The 17,443-nt window shown below is 29.7% G+C and overlaps 1 protein-coding gene across 1 annotated transcript in view; it reads right to left on the bottom strand.

Moving 5' to 3' along the window:
* The window catches only part of LOC111636083 (autophagy-related protein 16-1-like), a 116,143-nt gene that overhangs the window by 65,102 nt on the left and 33,598 nt on the right, over positions 1–17,443 (bottom strand). Inside the window, exon 7 of the mRNA XM_023381253.1 lies at positions 2,170–2,241. Coding sequence (XP_023237021.1) covers positions 2,170–2,241 — 72 coding nt within the window. The remainder of the gene's footprint in view (positions 1–2,169; positions 2,242–17,443) is intronic.

Here is a 17,443-nt window from a genome sequence, read left to right as displayed (position 1 = left end):
CTTCTTTCGCTCTCTAGTATTCTTGATTTGTCTACCTTGGCTGCTTTAATAGCGGCATCAAGCTTAGAGCTCGATAATTCGGCAATTCATTTGGCTTTAATAATCAGGTTTATGAAGAAAAACTTCATACTTGCAGACTTTGTACTCGTTTGTATCCTTGCCCAATTTGCACAATCTGGCGTCAGGCATTTATTGAAGCTACTGGGCATGGTTAAAACTCAAGACAGCGTAAGCACAATTATTCCAGATATTACAGGTTCCGACAAGTAAAGAATTTTTATAGTCATGCCACAAATAAGCTATATATTGATTATTGACCATTTGTGACATGCTATAACGAGCAAAAATTTAAAAAAACTAATAGGTAGGTTTAAAATTAATAAATACAAATGTATTCTGGCAGTGAATGAGTTAATTATGCTTTCTATTTGCAAAACTCCTCAACCTTAACACAAAATAAGAAAAAAAGTGAATTTTTAAGAAATTTGCGGGATTTCCCGGGATAAGAAAAATTTCCCGGGTTAAAAAAACAACCGGGATCCCGGAATCCCGTTTCAGAAACCCTAGTTATCATTGATCTTATCCAAAAAATCTTTAATCCTGCTGTTATTTCTCCATAATATAAGTAGGTCATCAACATATCTGCTAAAATACATGACATCCTCCTTAAAACCATGAAAAATTCTTCTTTCCAGTCTTCTAACTACCAATTCGCATAGGATCCCTGAGAGCGGGCTTCCCATAGGGACCCCTCTTCTCTGTCTGTAGATTTGTTTCAAATAAATTATATTTCCCGGCAAGAATAAGGTGTTAGTTATATGTATATCTAATAGTAATTAGTAATATTGTTCCAATCTCTACAATACCCTGTGCAACTAATTAATGCTTTTATTTTATGTCAAGAACATCCTGTGGAGCTCTTACAATCAGAAGACAGCTCCTTTTTGGTCATTATGTAAAATAAGGTCTTAGCTAACTTCTATAGGGAAATTTCTCACTACACAAATAACAGGATTGCTTACAGATCTCCTACTGTTTTTTCAAGTATCAGAAATGATAAGGACTCATGGTTTGTCAACAAACAATTACCAAATATTGAACCAAATAGCATAATTGTTTTAGATAATGCAACATATCATACCATTTGTATGGAAAATATCCCAATTGCATCTAACAAGAAATGAGATATTGAAACCTGGCTGACAGAAAAACAGATTCCATGGAATTCTGATATACTGAAGACAATATCTGTAGTTTCTAATGTTTGCAGTGAATGCAATTTATATCATATTGATTACATAACCCTTCAACCATGGGTACACAGTTCTTCATCTGTCTCCATATCAATTTAAACCCAATTGAAATGATTTAGAGCCAAACTAAAGGATTCATTGAAAGTGAAAATTGCACTTTCAAAGTCGATGAAGTAGAACAGCTTATTGCAGAAAGAATTAATCCTGCCACAGCCACACATTGGGCAAACTGTATCCAGCAGGTAATAAAAGAATAAAAAAACAACATGTGGAAAATTAGATGGACTGATGGATAATGCTGTTGAGCACTTGAAAATCTCTTTTGAAGATTCTGACACTTCTGATTATTCAGATGATAACCTTAATGGAATTGTACATTTATGAATGTAGAAAATGTTTCTTTTAAGAGCCAATAAAAAAAATTTCTCTTAAATATATTACATATATATGCAAAATAAATACTACATGCAGTATAGTAAAATAACAGATGTCATTTCTAATGTTGTACATATTTTGTTACATATTACATTTCATTTAAAAACATCTGACATAAATCATTCAAGAATATTGTCAGAAAAACAGATCACATTTTGGTAGCTGCCTGCACAGAGTGACACAGAGTAATACTTTAAATCGTTAGCATGACACAGTTTTTGTGATGTGATTACTGCCATAGACTTTCCAATATACGATTAGGTTTGCTGAAAGTATAGTCCACATATTAATGATAAATGTTTCTTTAAATACATACAAATAAATGTGTAACATTAAATTTAATAATGAATTTAGCTTAAATTTCACGAATTTTTTTCTAAAGGTTAATTGAAAAATAATAAAAAATATATCTGGCAAAATTGAAGCAATTTAAATTTTACAAGATTTTATATAATTAATTTTATTTTCTAAATTTCCTTACTCAGATGGATTTATCACAACTTGATCTCTTGCAGCTTCTTCCAATTCTTTTTGTACTTGATATTGTTTCAATCTTTGTAAAAAAATAATAATATTTGCATAAAATTACATTTAATAAATTTCAAATATTTAAAAATTGTATAAAATAATTATAAATTGAAAACAAAGAAATATTCATATTATAGATTTCTCAAATTTTTCATTACAATAATAAAACTTTTCAAAAATATTTCATTTAAATTCTCTGCTACAATAAAATAAAATAAAATACTCCTCAAACCTTTAACCGGAGTGCTTCTATTTTTAGAATTGCGAACGTTTTCGTCACCCCTCCTGGGCTCTTCTTCAGGCTATAACGAATGGGCCTTTAATATATATGAATCTCTTCCGAATTCTATCATTTGAAATCGTTCCGAAGTTGTGTTGCACATGCTCCATACTCATCCCTTTAAATGCTGTTATCTATCAAAATCTCTTCTGAATTCTATCTTTGTATTGCGCATGCTCCATACTCATCTCTTTAAATGCTGTTATCCAGCAAAATCTGCCATGCTATTGATAGGGCCATTTCCTCTTTATAATTAATACACGTGCCGTTTCTTCCCACCTTATTTAAAGAGATGAGTATGGAGCATGCGCAATACAAAGATAGAATTCAGAAGAGATTTTGATAGATAACAGCATTTAAAGGGATGAGTATGGAGCATGCGCAACACAACTTCGGAACGATTTCAAATGATCGAATTCGGAAGAGATTCATATATATTAAAGGCCCATTCGTTATAGCCTGAAGAAGAGCCCAGGAGGGGTGACGAAAACGTTCGCAATTCTAAAAATAGAAGCACTCCGGTTAAAGGTTTGAGGAGTATTTTATTTTATTTTATTGTAGCAGAGAATTTAAATGAAATATTTTTGAAAAGTTTTATTATTGTAATGAAAAATTTGAGAAATCTATAATATGAATATTTCTTTGTTTTCAATTTATAATTATTTTATACAATTTTTAAATATTTGAAATTTATTAAATGTAATTTTATGCAAATATTATTATTTTTTTACAAAGATTGAAACAATATCAAGTACAAAAAGAATTGGAAGAAGCTGCAAGAGATCAAGTTGTGATAAATCCATCTNTAGTTTTTGTAATTACATAACTTATGGATACAAATTCACTGAGTTCAGCGTTAATAAAGTTCCTTTAGTATTAACACAAGCACTTTCGACGAATGTATAATCGTAGTCTTCAGGTGAAAAGAACAAATTTTAACAAGACAAAGTGCAGGATGTTCCAAAGGAACAGAATATTTAAATTCAAACAGGCATCTGGAAATTCCGTTAAGAACGTGCAAATAATTTTTGATATGTTCGAATTTTTATATTTTACGATGCTAGCGGCGCATGCGTGGAAATGCTACCGCGTTGGCAATACAATGTTAGGCGCATTTTGTTTTTTAGACACCGATACAAGGCAATCCACACCCAGGTAGAGCGAGGGTGGGAACATTGCACGCTTCTGAAGTAGCCGTGAGAAGCGCTTCCCAGATAAACACAAGCCTTTGATTGTTGCAGCATTTAATTATTTCCGTTCTGGGCCATAACGGGTTGTAGCCTTGATCGAGAACTTTTTTAGCGAGCTCTGTAGAACATCTTCCTTTGGCTACGTCATCCTGATGCTCAGCAAGGCGGGAGGCGAGCATTCTTGTTGTTGCTCCTATGTATCTTGTAATATTTCCCGTTACCGGATTTTCTAGGTTTATCCTGTAAACCCCTGACTTTTCTAAAGTGGTTAGCCTGTCCCAGTCGTTGCAGATACATCTGCGTAGGTTTGGTAAGGGGTTATGGATAGTATGAAATTATATTGTCGGAATATGCGGCTGATGCGTATAGAGATTGGTCCAAGATACAGCAATGATGACTGGATGATGGATGCTTTTTCCTTTCCATACAGCGTGGTACATGGATAATATAGGGCCTCTTTTACTTTACGGAGCACACGCTCATATTTGCCATATGTAAATCCTGCAAGAGATACCGCTACTCTAATGATGTCTAATTCCATTTTTGTTGCTAGCTGTGTCGATGGAAGCAGTAATGCTCTTCTAACAAGTGCAGCAATGGCGGCATTGATGTACCGCGACGGTTGGAAAGCATCTGCCGGGATAATATATGGTAACAGATCAGATTTGTGGTGAACAGCAAATTGCGGCCCCTCAACCGACTTTTGTATACACAGATCCAAGAACGCTATTGAATCCTCATGATCCCTCTCCCAAGTGAAACTGATTGTAGGGTATATGCTTGAAAGTTGCTGCACAAATTTGATAAACTCCTCCTCTGTATTCTCCCATATTATTAGGATATCGTCGACATAACGTAAGTATAGCGACAGATAACTGATGGTAAGAGGGGAGTTGAAAATTCGACGCTCAACTTCTCTCCTAATGAGCTCGGCCAAGACTGCAGATAGCGGGGAGCCCATAGGAACTCCTCGTTTCTGCAAGTAGATGCTCTTGTTGAAAAGAAAATAATTGTGCTCAGTGATGAATGTCAGTGCATCACGTATGTCCAGCACTTGTTGTATGTTGAATCCCTTTTTGATGATCAAGGAGTTAGCAAGCATTACGGCTTCAAAAACCCATAACCCCCCTACCAAACCTATGCAGATGTATCTGCAATGACTGGGACAGGCTAACCACTTTAGAAAAGTCAGGGGTTTACAGGATAAACCTAGAAAATCTGGTAACGGGAAATATTACAAGATACATAGGAGCAACAACAAGAATGCTCGCCTCCCGCCTTGCTGAGCATCAGGATGACGTAGCCAAAGGAAGATGTTCTACAGAGCTCGCTAAAAAAGTTCTTGATCAAGGCTACAACCCGTTATGGCCCAGAACGGAAATAATTAAATGCTGCAACAATCAAAGGCTTGTGTTTATCTGGGAAGCGCTTCTCATGGCTACTTCAGAAGCGTGCAATGTTCCCACCCTTGATCTACACGGGGTGTGGATTGCCTTATATTGGCACCTAAAAAACGAAATGTGCCTAACATCGTATTGCCAACGTGGTAGCATTTCCACGCATGCGCCGCTAGCATCGTAAAATATAAAAATTCGAACATATCAAAAATTATTTGCACGTTCTTAACGGAATTTCCAGATGCCTGTTCGAATTTAAATATTCTGTTCCTTTGGAACATCCTGCACTTTGTCTTGTTAAAATTTGTTCTTTTCACCTGAAGACTACGATTATACATTCGTCGAAAGTGCTTGTGTTAATACTAAAGGAACTTTATTAACGCTGAACTCAGTGAATTTGTATCCATAAGTTATACAAACATTGGCGTGAGTTTTTAAATTTATTTTTAAGTAATTTAATATTTGATATTTTACTACACTCCTCATAAGTGACATAACAACACCACAAAAGAATGCATGTAGCCACATGCACATTGCCGGATCGACAGAGATATGCAAATGATTAAAAGAACAAACAAAGATATTCAACAGACACCTGTTTATTCAGTAACAAATATGGCCCCATATGCAGGTATATAGGCTGCTATACTTCAAGACACTATCAATGAGGCAATTAATGGTTGCCTGAGGTATCCCTTGCCAAGCTGTGTCCACTGCGGCATGCATGTTGTCTATGGTATGTAGCAGCAGTCCCTGGTGCATCTCATATCATATGAGGCCCACAGGTTTTCGATGGGAAAGACATCCAGTGAGGCTGCTGGCCAAGGATGGATGTGAATTCCATTCAGGCTGGTGAGAGTTTGCTGTATGATATGCAGTCAAACATTGACTTGCTGGAACATTGTGTCGGGTGCAGTGTGCACCAGTGACCAAACCACAGGCCACACAATTCATATGATGTACTGGTCCACTGTAGAGTATTGGAAATATGCACCAGGGCTGATCGCTGGTTGAATATGATGCTTCTCCAAACCATAATGCTTGATGTGGAGTTGGTGTAACACTAAGCAAAAATGACTGGCATGTAGCATTCCCCTGGATACCACCACACCTGCCATTCCTCCACAGACAGAAGTGGAATTCATCTATAAACAATACCTGATGCCATTCAGTGGTCCTGTTGCAATTATGACGATACCATGCTGGGCATGCAGTCCCATGTCAAGTGGTTAACATAATGAAACTTTCTCTTCTTTAAAAGTAGCATCTTGTCCTATCAGACTTCAAGAATAGCATGTTTTCTAACTTTGTCCATGATATAAAAATACTGAAGTTCTATTAAGTTTAAATAAAAAAACAATGCTGCTAACTTGTCAAATAACAAACCATGTGTAAGCTAAGCAGGCAGAAGCCAGACCATAAACATGGCAAAGGGGCAAAGCAAAATGGGCATTTTATCATGTGAAATATGACCTTAAAACCTCTCTATAGAACTCTCCCACATAATTCAAATAAAATCAAGCCAAACAAAAAGNTATCAACTTTAGTTTATCGAACATTTGTTGAATTTTTTTAGTTCATGAAAATAGTACCAACGTTTAAAAAGTAAATATAATAATAATCAAACTACTTTAAAAAAACAGATTAAATGCTGATAACGTCTTGGAAATACAGTAGAGCGTCGTTTATCCGAATCAATTGGAGACTGGGGTTGTTTGGATAACTTATTTTTCGGATAACCGATTATGTATGAAAAAATATATTAACCTATCCCATCCTGAAATTTTTCTCCGTTGCATGCCACTTTGTGTTAAATTTTTGTTGATGTTAAGCCTAACATAAACTTTTTAAAATAATAATCGTGGCTATTGTATCGTTAAAAATTATTTCTTTATTTTGTACAAACAAAATAAATATATTGAAAAATATAAAAACAATAAAAAATTATACTTCAGAAGTTAATTTAGTATCAAAAACGTAAAATATTTGAGTAGCCCAGGACATAGCCAAAGATTGCAGTGCCACAGCACTAGCAAAAGTTTAAATTTGCCAACTGGAATTCTTTCGGATAACTGACGTTTTGGATAACCGACTTTCGGATAAACAACACTCTACTGTACTTAAATTTCATAACTTTTTATTTATTCTTTGGTACTAAAATTCTGATGAGAAGAAATCCTCAAAATGGTGAAATTTTCCCTCTGAACTTCAATACTAAATATTAAATTTAATCATAAATAAAATTTTCTTTCTGAAATATTTATTAAAACATTTGAAATTTCAAACCCTTTGACACTTTACTCAGAAAAAAATCAAGATTACAATTTTAAAAAAATCTAAACTCAAGAAATTATATATATGTTACTGTGAAAGACCGAAATTAGAGAATGTCGACACATAGGTTGGTGAAAGACCGAATATTTGGTTATATTATTATACATTCGAACAATCGCCAGTGTATGTTGACAAGCACAGATAAGCTTCGGTGGAGGTTGAAACAACACCCAAGAAGCTGATGCCGACAGAGAGGCAACAGTCTGTTGCCAAATTCTTCGCTGTTTCCTTCAGCTCAAATTGGTGATACCATATGAATACAAGTCTCTGATGTTGACCGTGGCTGTACAGATGTCCGAAATGTGTTGGCGGTTGTTGTTGGAATAGAAGACTCTGACTTTTATAAATTAGTAAACAAAAATGGTACCCTCAAGCAGCTTTATACCCGTAATCAGTTCATAATTTGTAAAGAAAAGTTACTTTCCATAGATGAGATTTCTTCTCAAGAAATATCACTGAGAGAAGCAGCTGCAGATAATTTGAAAAGTGGAGAGCAAGGCTATACATGCTGTCATTACAAAAAGAAATGTTCCACAAATAAATGTAGTTGTAAAAGCAAGGGACTCTTGTGCAATTGAAAGTGCCATAACAGTTTAAGTTGTTGAATAAATAAAATTGTATAACATTAATCACATAATTTATGTGTAAGTTTATTATTGTATTATTTTATTTAATGATTTAGAATGTACTGTTCGTTTTAGGTTCAACAGTTTATTTACATGTGCTGTTACTTAAGCTTTCTCCTATTTTGACATATTAAAATGTTGCATTTTTGTCTTAACGTAATAAAAATATTTTTATTCAACATTCACCATCAGTGCATGCTGAATGTTGACATTTGCCAGTATAAGTGAGAAATAATGATATTTAGCAAATATTTCATACATACACGAAACAACTGTGTGAATGCTGACATTTGCCAGATATCGGTCATTCACAGTAACATATATATTCATGAAAATATTATACATATACAATAAAATCCTGATTAGCTTAAGTTCTGCATTATCCAAGGCAAACCTGTAAGTGAATACACTACTTTTATAACAGAAAGTTTAAAACAATAACATTTACTATAAAATGATTTAACATTTCCATTACCTTTTATCATTTACCTTCAATGTGAGATAATTCATTCATATTAAAATGTAACTACAATAATATACATTTCTATTCTTAAAACTATTGTACATATTAGATGTTTAATAGTTAATAAGAACAATATTTTTTTTTATCAAGTTATATATGATGGAATTCATTACAATGTAAAAATGAGATTTAAAATATCCATATAAATCTTTTGCATTCATAATTTTTAATCTGAAATTGTCATGACCATCCATTTTATCAGAGTTTTCAATTATCCAAAGTAGGATCAGTCCATATTACCTCAGATAATCAGGATTCTACTGCAAATAAATACTTATCTATTCATAATTATTTCATCTGTACATCTCATACAAAGTAAAAACTCAGTTTCTATTTTAAGATAATATTTTTAAAATTTAAAAATCCCATAAAATATTATTTTTCTTGCATTGAATTATGGTAATGAAGAAAATGAAATTAAAATAAAATCTCATTATCAGTAATATAAATACATCTACATCCATATCTACAGCATTTGTATTGGTATTGAATAGAAACACATACAACACACTACAGAAGGCCACTATATTGAATACATGTCATATTGTTATGAAATTCCTGAATATAGACACACACACTGACATATTTATTTAATTTTTGTCTTGTTTTGTCTTGACTCTAATTTGGCATTGTACACAGCAACTGGTGTCAACCAAGTATAACTCACTAAACCCAACATAATAATAATAATGGGTATATTCCAGTATGTAACAAACAACACACCAGTTCATAATTATATTTAGTAGCCTTAATAAATACTCATAAAGAATGAGTTTTTTAATCTTATAATTTTTCATTAAATATAATGTTTTTCTATGATGATGATAAAAATTGTACATTTAATATTTTTAATTGAAATGTACGTTTTGCTACAGATAATCACTAACTAGGTTACGTGCAGTTTAGCATATAGAATAGAAACTGAAACATTTTAAATAAAAATACCATATATGCTTTAAAAATGGATCTCCACATGGCAAATTTTAGTTGTACAAGTATAGCAGGCTACTGTTAAATATCAATAAATAATACATAAACTGTTGATCACAAATTCTGAAGGGGTTAAAATTTAGTACATAGAACTTAGATACTGATTTATATGAAATTTAATTATCATCATCATTTTATAAAAAATTACTTTAGTCATCATTTTCATTGTTCATCTTTGCTAATTTAAAATTTTTAAAAACTCTGCAAATCTAACACAACACTGCTTGTTTCTGCTATTTTGTACAGTTACTGTATTTCAACAGATGCATTATGCTATTCACTGTGCAGCTGGCACTGATATATACTGGAACTATCCAATAAAACAAGAGAATTAAACAGTGAGAGAGAATAATAATAAAAATAAAAACTACTATTTTATCAAAAATAATAAATCAAAAGTTCTCTTCAATACAAAGAAACTTCTTAAATAAGAAAATTATAAGAAAGAAATATAACAAACAAAAACCATTACTATCACAATTATTAGGCAATTTTCTTTTCAAATTTCAAGCTAGATCATAATAGTAAACTTATAGCAGTAAAACATATCTTACACAATGTCTTAAATTATAAGACTATCAGAGAATGAATAAATTTCCTATTGTATTGGTAGATACTTTTCATATTATTTTTAAAAAATTATCATTGTTTATTTTTGTTTTATTATATCACGTTTAAATTTGCCAGTAACATTAAAACCCTTTGCATGCTAAATGCATTACATAGCAATTGTCTTTATAAGGTTTCAAACTTTCAGATTTTAAGTGCATAATTAAACTTATAAAAAATATTTACAGGATTTAAATTAGCTTATATTATTTTGAAATATTAAAAAACAAAAACTTTTTAGCATTTATAGTAAGTATAATTGTTTTCAACATATGCCTTAATAAATTATTTGCAAAAAACATTGATTTCAAAAACACATTACAATAAATTCAAATTATTCAATAATACAAATATTCAAATATATTCCAAAATTAATTAATCTCTAATGTAAATTTTATCATATTACAGTAGAAACTGGATTTTGCAGACACTCTTAGGACTGGAAACATTGTCCACTTAAGTCAAATATCTGTTAAAAAAATTGTCATATATTTTACAAACTCAGCAATTTTTCAGATAACTAATGCACAATTTTGTTTTGTAAAAGAATATATGTAAAAAAATATATTTTGTGAAAGAATGTGTGGAAAAAATAGCATTAAGTGTCATTTTGCACCACATTTAACAATCAGAAATTAATAATTAATTTTGAGAAACCTTAAAAAAAAAAATCAGGCTTGCATTCTTATGAACCAGGCAGATGATGTAACAATTATATGTTCCAGACCTTCACAGTGAATATCTGTCAAATTTCCTAACACAAAATTCATTTCATTTATTCTGGTTCTGTTATATAAGTGAGAAATGCCAGAATCAAATTACCAATATTTGAGATAGTGTGCATCAGAGTATTATCTAAAAAATGGAACTCTGTGAAAACAATTTTTGACAAGTTTAAGGACAAAAAAATTCCCACAAAATGATGGCACCAAAGTACGGTATTTTTAAAACTGACATTCATGGAAAACACAATCCATTTTATATTGTCTACTTAACAGAGGTTTTTTTTAAGAATAGGATGGGTAGGAAATTTTTGTCCATTGCTTGCAGAAAGAAAAAAAATGCCTCAATATTTTTACTACTATCTTTAGACTGGACTTTTTGTCTGCTAAATCCAGGTATCTATTAAACTTAGGTTATATTACATCAAACTTTCACTGTATTTTCAAATAAAATTGAAAAATTATAGTCAATTTAAAAGTTTAAAAATAAAAAAAGAAAAGTATCAAAATACATTTAAAAAATGATACTTAAATATAAATCACTTAAATGTAGTAGCTGCACAAGTAGAGTTTATTACACAAGCAAAAGTTACTGATAATACAAAATATGTCATAGAAGTTACTTCAGCAATATATGCCAATAAATTGAGCTCTGTATCATCATTGGAAATCATTCCAATCAAAGCAATTTTATATAAATATACACATGCATTAGTTTAAAATATGTATTAATATTTTATGAGTATTAAATACAATTAATATCTAAAAAATGTTGCTAAGTTACTATAAAAATAATTAAAATAATGTAGAATTGTAAATAGTTCTACCGTTATCATCTGATGACATTAATGTTCATAGCTTAGAATTTAAAATGTGATATATCGCCAAAATTTAATTTAAAAATTAAATAATTCATTAAATAAAAATATCTAATTTTATGGAAGTTTGTACTAAATAAACAAAACAAAAAAAATTTCCTTCAATTATCCACTACTCTTACTATAACTATTTTATTATAGAAATCATACAGTATTATAATAGCAATTGTAGTAGTAAATAAATAAACAAATAAAGTATATAAATAGAGCTTCTCAAAATTTTGACATAATTTGTATTCCAAAAAAATTACTGAATTTTAAATTTAAAACTAATTTGGTTTATTTTAGAAAGTCTAAGAAAATAATTGGAGACAAATTTAAACTTACAAATTAATCTATTGTAGCCAAGTGATAAATAGTAAAATTTGGCAAATTATTAATGTTTGGAATTAATAACAGCAGCATAATAAAATGTAATTCTCTTTAATAAAAATATTCCATAAATTTTGGAAATTAATATCCAATTAAAAATTTTTTGCTAAGAATGATTTATATTAAACTCTTAAATTAAAGCTGACTTTGAAAGTTTTAAATTTTAATAAATATTCAGAAAGAAAATTTGTTTATTGATTTATTTTAATATATAATTTGCAATTCAGAACAGAATAAATAATCATCAATGAGAAAGAATACTTTTCATGCAAAACAAAAAATAAACTCAAATTTATTTGTAAATATTGACTAAAAAATATACTGTATACCATACATTACTGTCAATAAAAAAATACTCTAAAAATAATGTTTAGAAAAGCAATAATTAAAAAAAGACTGGCTAAAAGAAATAAAAATATAGTGAATATAATAAATAGTATATACATAGTCCCCAATTTATAATAAGAATTCTGTTCCAGAACTCCCATTCTAAGTTAACTAGATACAGTTCATTTTCTGTCTGAATATAAACTAAGCACTAACAAGTCAGTGTTCTGTGCACTAACAAGCCAATAATATTGTTTTAAGGGGCCCCAAAAGTGCCCTTAAAACAATGTTATTGACTTGAATATAAAATAAAAAGAATTAAAAAATCATGTGCATTCATGCTAGTAACCTTGGATATTGTCACTTTGATCCCACAGTATCTCAAAAACAAAATCATGACCCTTGAATTTTATTACATTTTTAATTTCTTCATCTCATATTATGTAAAATGACAAAGTTTAATCAAAATCAACTGATCAAATTTTGAGAACAAACTCAATTTTATAAGCCACATAAAAGAGGTTTTGCTAATGCTCCAACTCAAACAACGATGATAATGACATAAGGGTCTCAAGGCCATGCATAAACCTATATTGCATATATGTATATTATAATTAGTCATTTTATGCACATAAAATATAATAAAGTGACAATACACTTAAACAGTGTATTGAACTTCAAATCAATAATTAACATTTTAATATTTATTAATTATGGTATTTTGTTAACAAAGATTAATGTTAATTATACAGATAGTCAACCATATTTGATCAATGCAATCAAAAATCATACGATTTTGCAGACACTCTTAGGACTGGAAACATTGTCCACTTAAGTCAAATATCTGTTAAAAAAATTGTCATATATTTTACAAACTCAGCAATTTTTCAGATAACTAATGCACAATTTTGTTTTGTAAAAGNGCATACTACCCATTACTATATTACATTTAATATTTAATTTTTGTAACATGCTATTAGCAATGTTCATTTAGAATTGAAAATAACTTTTTAATGCACTAGTTTCAACTATCATAAATATGAATGATTGTAAGTCAGACGATCATAAATTGGAGACTGACTATAGTTAAAGATATGGAAAACTGTAAGAATGTAAAAAGTAATGGGTTATATAGTAAAGTGTGGAAAATATTAGGCTTGGAAGTGTTTATTTATGTAAAAAGTAATAGTAGTAGTAAAAACTAGGAAATTTTCCTATTCTCAATAGACTTTATTTATTTATTTTTTCCACTATGTACTATTTCTACAAATGAATAAAAGTATATTGAGAAAAAGGAAAACAAAGAAAGGAATATTAAAACTTGTATTCTAATTTTGGTCCTTTTGTCACTGAACATGAAAACTCACAAAAAATTTTAAATATCATTACAACGCACAGAAGAACCTTTGTACTATTTTTAATAATGTGTATATGTGAGCTACTTATCAAATTCAATAAATTACCATTATATGATAAAATTTGCAATATGACTCATTCTGCTTGCATCTTCAAAAAGATATGAATGTCACCTGAATACTAAGTTGCCACTGAAATAAAAAAATATATTTTTACAATAAAAATAGTGAGAAAACTTCTTTGCAGCACATAAAAAAATTATTAGTCCTCTAAAATATAAATGAACAGAATGACTGAAGTGAACAGAATTTGTCAGCTGCTTAAACAATAAAATTTTATTGATATACTGCTTCAATGAGAAGATAGATTCTTCTTTCCTATTGACTAAATTTTTTATTCTCCTTTACTCTTTTTTTGATATAATTTTTTCATATATCTTTCAGTAATCATTTCTGAGGGAACTCAAAAGTAAAATACTGTTTTACATAATGCAGCCTAAAAGGCAGCACTAAATGATTTTAAAAATTTTTTAAAATAAAATCAATATATAGCAAATTCTATTCCTGACATAAATCTTCAATCTTATATTAAGATTTAAAGACAGATGATATATGATAGATGTGATTAAATGAATAAATTCAATTTATTCATAGTGTTTCTCAAATATCTTATGTAATTAAAAACAAAGCAAATAATTCTATGAATCTAAAAAAAGGGTGCAATATGATTATATCTCCAAATCATTAAGATAATATTTTTGTTTTCACAATATAAAGCATCCATTCTTCACAATGCAGTCATACATTTGAAAATTTTTTATTCTAACAGTCCATAGAAAGTTATAATTACTATTATTATTTTTTGTGTAGTATAGTTTTTATCATTACAGATTTTTTTGTAAAATAATAGTGACTATTTTTATGATGATTATGGTGTAAAACTCAATACATGAGTCAAAAATATCTTTATGATAATTAATGTGGCATAAATCTACTCATTACCCTTTATGTATTTGGCTAATGAGTATACCTATGATATATGTTGTCTGACCCAGTGCCACTTGAATGCCTCCTTCCATTTAAAATCTTTTTATCTTAAGGACATCAAATGGAAGATGGTGACTACTCTATCTCAATAAAAATTGTCTGAAAAAGCCAAATAATGAAATTTGTTTTGAGATATCTTTATTTGTTTTGAAGTAACAAATATTTGTTGTCATATGTGCATGTTCTTATCAATGTCATTTTGTAAATCTACTTTTTTTTTTCAAGAACACTTTGTTTCTCACATTTTATCACTATACCTGTGGATAAGTTCATGTCTGCAACAATGACAAAGTCTGTAGCAAAACTTCATCTTTTTCCTCCTTTTTATTTGAAATTTTAAATTGTATTCAAGATAGTACTGATGCTGAACAACATAAGTCATAAGTATATTGGTCATAATGATAATTAGATTTATCACAGATTATGCATCTTATACATATTTGGGTATAATTCCTAATTTTTCATTCATTCTGTATAAGTAGGATAAATGCCAAGCCTCTGTCTTATCTACCAATCATCATTAACTATTATATTCATAATGATTGGTACACATATGAACTTTTATTTATTCATATTATAAAGAGCTGATTCTGACCCCTTCTATTTTGTTTGGGGATTATTTTTAGTTCATTATTCTATTTATTTTGGGGAATTTATTTTGTTAAGTATACACTACTGCACATCACCCAGGCAAAATTCAAGATTAACTCACCTTACAATGATGACTGCTGGTAGCAACTTATGACATCAATCCAGAAACAGCATCTTGAGAGGGGAAGACTTCCACAGGAAGTTAAAAGAATAATCTCCCACCCCAAATTGTCATTGGAAATGCCAAAAATCAATTATAAAATTACTTGTAAGGGAGATGGCATGAATTAACAAGACCAATTACTAGAATGAATGAAATGTTAACAATTAAGTATGTAAATAGAGTCAAATGGGCATATGCTTGTAATATCACCCCAACCACACTATAAGGAAGAGACCAATTGATAAATTAAACAAGATGACTAAGGAGCAAGACTGATGAAAGGCTTTGCAGTTCCAGTGACTGCATAGTTATTGGTAATGGTTAAATGTATTAGTAAGATTCGTTGTGTTTTTTTGATATTTTTTCATATTTTGCTTGTCAGTTTTTGTGGAGATAGTTATAGCTTAATTTGTAAGTGTCAGGAAAGTTTTGTGTATATTTGTTTTGGTTTTTTCATAAATTATCTTTATTTGAAAGTTATTCTCTAGCATTATTTCTTGACTGTACATATTTGGGCTTATACTAATAAAGAGATAATTTTTTTTAATTATGTATAGTAATTATTTTGGGTTTTGACATTAATAACAATTTTCATTCATTTTATTGCCCATGCAAATTCCAGGCCAGGTACTTTCAAACCCTTCATTTATTTAACACACTATTAGAATATTATCCAGGCTTTAAATTTGATCAATAGATAAGACTTACAGTATAAATGATAACAGATACCTACACAGTCTCTTCAGTTGATAAAATTACAGCTGTTTTTTACTAATTCAGTTATGCTTTTATGAAATTATTAGAGTGTATAATGCTGAAAGACAGTTTTCTCTTTATTAGTCATATGATTAAGGTAATAAGTTCAATCAAATTTCTAATATAAACAATAACATAAAGTGTATTATCAACAGAATATCAAATTATTCAAGAAATTTTTCAAATGTGGACGGAATACTAGCTTAGTATATTTAAAAAAAAACAAAGAATATGCTAGAAAATTAGCAAAGATGGATTTTATCTTTAACTAATTCACACACAAAGGCAAAGTAACACATCTTGTATGTGAAAAATTTTATTTGACTATTAATAATTAGAAATTAAGTAATTTGGCACTAGAGATAGACATTAGGCAATATCTCTTATTGAAATTAAAAATTATAATAATTTAAAACTTATTAAATTATATAGAATGTTTGATCATTTCATTTAGTATTAATACATCAGGATTTGGAATGTTTACATTTATTTGACTATATTCAATAATAATATATTGACTGACTAAAATATACATTTCACATCTGATATATTGACTATAAAATTTATAACTTTAATCTGAGTTACTAATGATTGTTATTTACATAACACAGAGCTGAACCTTTTCTACTTCTATCCAAATTAAGATATGAATAAAAGTTGTTCATTTATTTCCTAACAGATTCGTTAGAGATCTCATATATGTCGGATCTACAAAAAGATTGCTCAAACAATGCCTCTGTGAACTCAAAACGGACATTAAAAAAAAAAGGGGGCAATACTGCCTTGGTGATATATGCCAATGAAAACGGCATTACATCTAATCTACAATAAGCAGCAATGATCCGACAAACCCAACATATAAACCAACTGCAAAATCTGGAGGCATTAGAAATTTTTAAAATGGACTGCAAAGGCCTATCAATCAATTTTAATTAAAGATATAGGCACATGTCTTTTGGAGATTTAAATTTTGAAATTTTAAAAAATAAATTTCGAAGATAGAAGCATTGAAGACTGGAATGTTTAAAAATCAGAATCACTCATATTGCACCAGAAAAATTTATAGA

Source organism: Centruroides sculpturatus, unplaced genomic scaffold (assembly GCF_000671375.1).
Source record: "Centruroides sculpturatus isolate CEXI.00-Female unplaced genomic scaffold, Cexi_2.0 scaffold731, whole genome shotgun sequence".
NCBI classification, from domain to species: Eukaryota; Metazoa; Arthropoda; class Arachnida; order Scorpiones; family Buthidae; genus Centruroides; species Centruroides sculpturatus.
The sequence above is the reverse complement of the archived record's forward strand: the minus strand, read 5'-3'. Positions and strand labels throughout refer to the sequence as shown.